We start from the raw sequence: 6,000 nt of genomic DNA, 5'->3' as shown, positions 1-6,000 counted from the left end.
AATTGTTTTCAAAACATAGCTTTTATGGCAGAATTAACATTTTCAGGAAAAAAAAATCTGTCATAAGAGAGAAAAAACAAGATGGTCAGCCATGAAAAGACTTTAATTGCCTTCAAATTGAAGGGAGGAGGGCATGGCTCCCATGTGTATGTGTGTACGTGTGTATGTGAATGTGTGTGTGTGTAGAGTAGCGTAAAAAAACAAAAAAACAAAAACAAATAAAAATGATTGGACAATAGCGATAAGTAATAAAAACATATTGTACATAATTTGAAAAATGTTCAATTAATTAAAATATCAATCTTGGTAAATAAAAAAAATCGGAATTAAGAGAAAGACACTGAATGTGTCTACAGGGGGGGGGGAGAAGATAGGAAGTCATTCTTTCATGAAATAATAGTCATCCAACTCCCATAACGCTGTCATGAGTTGTTTCAAAACTTAGCTTTTATGACAGAATTAACATTTTCAAAAAAAAAAAAAAAAAAAAAATCTGTCATAAGAGGGAAAAACAAGATGAAGAGAGGAAGAGGAGGAGAGAACAAAACAGGAAAAGAAAGGATAAAGTGAGAGAGAGAGAGAGAGAGTGGGGGGAATAAAATGAAAGAAAAAAAGGTGCTTATTCTCAGATTGGCACTTCTGGCGATGAACAAAAATGAAGAAAAACTTGTCATGGAATGAATATGGTATATTCCAAAACTCAGAAAAAATTGATCAAGTATTTTTTTTTTTAATTTTCAAAAAACAAATTTTCGATTTTTTATTTATAAGTGAAAGCCAAAGCCATTTTGTTTTTAACCTATATAAAATGACCCTTCTAAAAGAAGGTTTTCATAATTTGAAAATCTTATTTTCTGAAAAAAATAATAATATAAAATGACCCTTCTAAAAGAAGGTTTTCATAATTTGAAAATCTTATTTTCTGAAAAAAAAAAAATAAATAAATATAAATAAAAAAAAATTACACATTGTATTAATAAATTATTGTTTGGTTTATATCTTACGTTTCGCTTGCCTTTCCGTCATTATCAAAAAAATTTGAAACGAAAATCGGTTGTCTGCCCTTGATTTTACTATCACAGCAACCCCGCCCCCTTAACATGGAGTAAAATTCGAATTAAAAAAAAAAAAAAAAAAAAAAAAAAAAAAAACTTGACGAAATTCTGTGATTTTTCAAATTCTTTACTTTTAATTGCCGCCATAAGTGAATAAGCACCTAAAAAGAAAATCCAATCAAATAGTTATGCAAAAATAATGCAGATAAGGCTTTAGCAATTTGGCAGAAATCAGCTTTTTTTTTTTTTTTTTTTTTTTTTTTTGAAAGAAATAAGAAACTGATTTTAACAGACAAAACCAAAAACTCATATCTATGGAAGGCTCTAGCACTGTAAGTGTAAATTCGCTTTCTCTGGATTATTTAAAAAAAAAAAAAAGGGGGTAAATTTCACTAAATATCAGTGAACTCACATCTCTGAATAGATATTTCTAAAACAGAAGTTTACGATAAAATACAACGTAAATCTATTCTTGAAAAAAAAAAATTTTTTTTAATAACTTTTTCAGCGCTTCTACATAATTGGGACGAGATTTCGGAAATCGTAATACTGAATTTTACATGAAATCAATGGTACCTACGTATTCCTTGTATTTTTAAGATGATTATATCCAAAAATGATAAAAATCGATAAGGTATAAAATTATTTATTAAAGAAATAAAAATTAGAATTTGATGAAAACGATCGTAAAACACAGGAGAATTGGAAAGGGAGGTAATTTTCCGTTTTGGTTTAAAACAAGATGGGGGAAAATTTTCACCTGCTAACACGATTAAAGTTGTTTGTTTAATAATTCTGTAATATTCGGGTAAGTTGGAAACTACCAATTGTAACTGATTAGAATTGACAAAAAAAAAAAAAAAAAAAAAAAAAAAAAATCAGTTGAAACCATTGTTTTTTTATTCAAAAACTCCATTTATCGACTACAAAATCTCGTCCCAATTCTGTAGAAGCGCCACTTTATCTTCTATTAATTTTTAAAACTTGAGCTTTGATTTACAATAAAATACAACATATAATTGTACACCCAGTCTGTGGAGTCAGCTCTCAAATAAATACAATGTTTTGTGGTAGGCGTGAAAGTTTGTATAAATATGAGAGTTTATGACAAAGTGTAGATGATTTTTTTTTTTTATAGTATTTGAATTTAAATTGGGTACCAACTTTTTAAAATTGCCATTTTGAAAAATAATTATTTTTCTTTTTCAAATATCTATCTTAAAAAGTGATAAATTCACCAATAAATACAATATAAAATTGTACATTTTTTTTCCGTCAGCAGTTTTGGATTTAATACAATTTGTTGCATTAAGCTGACATAAAATGTACAGAATTTTATTTTTCAACTGATATTTGAGAAAAAAGAAAAAAATTACCATACGTAAAAAATGTTCTGAATCGAAAGTGATAAAAATTTTTGATGATTTTTTTTTTTTTTTTTTAAATTTTTATGAGTCAGGACAAGATGATGCAAGAAGCATCAAGTTCTTTAAAATGTCTAATTTGAAGAATATTTTTTATATAAAATGATAAAGTAGGTTAAGTATCAGGCTCTCAACTTCCAAATTGAATCTAACAATTGAAAAAAAAAAAAAAAAAAAACAAATTAGAAAAAAAAATGCACTTTTTTTCCCTTCTAAATTTAATTTAATTCATAAACTTTAATTAAAATGCCACAATCCATTGGCAGTAAGAATATTGGCAGAGCTGAGGTACTGACTTTACACGAGAGCCAGAGCTGAGATATTTTGCTGATTCAATTTTTTCTATTAAGTAATTTGGTTCTTGTCTAGAATTCCCCCATATTAAAAAACAAAAATAAAGAAAATTCTGTATGATGTAGATACCCATGATGAAAACACTATCATATTCCAAAAATCACGTAAATTAATCCAGTAGTATTAATTTTATAAAGAACATCATTTTTAAGCAAGTAATGGGAATTTGTAGGCATTAATACATCATTCTTGTAAGTATGAAATATTGTTTAGTTATCTCTCTTGATTTCCTCAAATTTTTTTTCAAAATGGCATATGACTCCTTAGATAATCATGAAATTTGATTTTCTTATTTAAAAATAAAACTACTTGAAAAAATTTACAGGATTTTTGGAATACAATATTTTCATTTCAATACGAGTACGTGTATTATATGGATTTTTTCTTTAGTTTTGTTTTTTAATATGGGGGGAAATCTGGACCAGGAATAGGAATTTTTCTTGGAATCTAACGTGTTCAGGAATAAATGAGAAAGAGTTAACCTGTAATTACTAACTGTACACGAATTTGACAGCTTTGATAAATGAGAGGAAAACATCCTCATCCCCTTGCTGCTTACGCCAGATGCGTTCACCCATTGCACTGTCAAAAGCATTCTCACAGTTAAGGTTTTCAGAAGAGACGGACGAGCGAATAGTTTTCCAAAAATTACAACTGGAATTGGTACAAGAAGGACCAAGTTCCGCCTCGTCAACATTTTTAAAAGTCATATTATGGCTGAGGGTAAGATAATTGTAGCCATCAGTCGTTAACCGTTCCAATGGTTTCCAATTACAGAGCAGGGTTGTTCCAGGCTTGACCCATTGTTCAATTATTTCTATCAGACTAGCACCATCTTTTTTTTCTCCAACAGGGAATATAAAGCACGACCAGTTACTCTGTTGCTGGATGCCACTGAAAATCCACTGGCCCGAAAGACGATGACCATTACATCCATCAAACTTGGATTCGTCGATCTCAATGACAGTGTTCGGTCCACCAAGAGGTTGGCTTTGTTTTATTAAATATGTCAAGCAGAGGTCACGGCAATAATTGCACCAGTCCAATACGGATGGCTTGCTGACTGCAGTTTGATAAACAAGAAAATCTTCAGTGACCATCTGTGCCCACCAATAAGTGATTTGGAGGATTTCCTCCAAGGTTAGGTTGCTCTGAGAAAACCAGCTCCCAGCTCGTAGCGATCGGGATGTGTCGCATTTTACACCGGAATTCTGCTTACGGCATTGCCATATGTATCCGTCGCTGGTGACAGCTGCTGAGCATGGTTTTAGACGCATTATTTCGCCACATCTATGGCATTTACGTGACGAGGGTATAAGGCCAAGGGCCATACAATAAGAAATAGTACCTTCTATATGACTTAAGTTACGCAGCAAATCTAGGAATCGCATCGGGTATCTTTTGTTCTCTTGTTCGCGATTGCCCGTCGAGTGCGACACAACCTGAGTGCTTTTCTCGTTAAGTTCTTTTGTCGGCGGTGAACGCTCGCTCTCTCCCCCCTGCTGCGCGGTTTTCGCTTTCTGCTGCAAGACACCACCTGCTGTCGAAAGTGGTGCATTTGTCGGGAAGTGTTTATCTGCTGGTGGTGCAAGCGAGTGCTCAGGAATTATTGCTGAATGCTGAAGGCGAGGTGCCGGATGTGGAGATGATGCTGCTGCCTGTTGTGAAGAAGTGGCAGCCGCGGCCAGAGGAACTGCGGCTGTTGAATTTTGAAAAGGAGATGGCATCGAGTGCTGAGGAATTGTTGCTGCCTGCTGCGGATGTGCTAACAATGATTGTGCTGGCGCTGGGTTTGAATATTGAAAGGAGGGAGTAAAAGTTTGAAGGCCAGAAAAAATCTGGTTTTGTCTGTTAGGGATCTGTGGTTTCTGCTGCAGTGTATGCCCTGATGGTTGTGCTTGATCGAGCAGTTGGCTGGGTAACAACTGTGAAACTGTTGCGGGTGAGAACTGTGAAGATGTGTATCCGTGGCTGAAATTAGCCGTCGGTGAAGAATGAGAATTGGATGGCTGTGTCTTAAAAACCGGGTCAAAGAGTGAAAATTTATTGTTTTCTTGAACTGAAAGTAGAAACGTAAAGAATTAATGAATAATACAGTTAATAACAACTTACTTACAGCTAGAAGAAATCTAATATATAAATAGCTATAAATCTGTCTGTCTGTCTCCATATTTTCAAACCTTATCTCCTCCAAAATTAAAAGTCACTGAGTGGCACTAGGGGCCTCAAATTGGATTTTTTACAGACCCTTCTTTTATGAGTGCGTAGCCGGTTAAAATTGTTCTTAAGCGGTCAAAAATGGGTCAAAATTTAAAAAAATCATTAAACATTTTATGCATTTATCTTAGTTTAGTTTTGATCAGTTCACATGCCTGTCACGTTGGTACAGTGGTAATGTCACCAGCTTTGAATGCTACAGTTTCAGTTTCGATTCTAGCTGATGTAACCTAAATACTTCTTTTTTTTTATCTTTAAATTACTGCTCTATAACATATACGAAATCTGGAAAAATTAAAATATCATATTTAAGTGTATTTTACGCCCGGGCAAAGCCAAGCATTCCCTAATAGTACAGCATAATTATAAACATATATAAACTGGTCATTCATAAATCTTATTGCATAGCAGTACAATCATCATTACATGAGCTCATGCAGCAAAGTTTGGTTGGTTGTTTTTTTTTTTTGTTTTACGGCATATCAACCCTTTTCAGGTTATTTAATGCCGAATCCAGTGATTTTGAAGAAAATTTTTTTAATAGAATATATTTGTTTTTTGCAAGTCAGTTTCTATTTAACCCATAGTTGGGACCCTAACAGGTACTACCACTCCGGGTCAGAGTGGACCTGGGAGCAATGGCAATTAAAGGGTGGCTCCACACTCCCCAGAGCCCGCAAGCTGGGGCCTCACCATCGGATATAGTTTAAGGTCATATCCAGGACCATGCAGCAAAAGTAGACATTGAGCTTAACAAGGCATGCAGGACGATTACCGGCAACCGGAAATCAACCAATCTGCCATCTCTCTACAGGATATTTGGAATCGCTCTGCTCGAGAGGCGATAGCAAAGGCAGAGCGTGGCAAGCAGAGCAATAAGAATTTTGACACCAAGAAGTGCTGCAGTGATTACCATCCCGCAAGAGCTTTGCCACCATCACAGGCCTCGG

The 6,000-nt window shown here is 34.0% G+C and overlaps 1 protein-coding gene across 1 annotated transcript in view; it reads right to left on the bottom strand.

The window, feature by feature from the left end:
* Positions 1-223: 223 nt before the first annotated feature.
* The window catches only part of LOC145279980 (uncharacterized), a 49,235-nt gene continuing 43,458 nt past the window's right edge, over positions 224-6,000 (bottom strand). Inside the window, exon 2 of the mRNA XM_080131574.1 lies at positions 224-4,892. Within this exon, the coding sequence (XP_079987700.1) occupies positions 3,325-4,892 (1,568 nt within the window). The 3' untranslated portion in view covers positions 224-3,324. The remainder of the gene's footprint in view (positions 4,893-6,000) is intronic.

This window comes from Euprymna scolopes, chromosome 7 (genome assembly GCF_053919585.1).
Source record: "Euprymna scolopes isolate OS-2025 chromosome 7, ASM5391958v1, whole genome shotgun sequence".
In the NCBI taxonomy this organism is placed as follows: domain Eukaryota; kingdom Metazoa; phylum Mollusca; class Cephalopoda; order Sepiida; family Sepiolidae; genus Euprymna; species Euprymna scolopes.
Note: the sequence above shows the minus strand (reverse complement) of the source record. Positions and strands in the feature narration are given on the sequence as shown.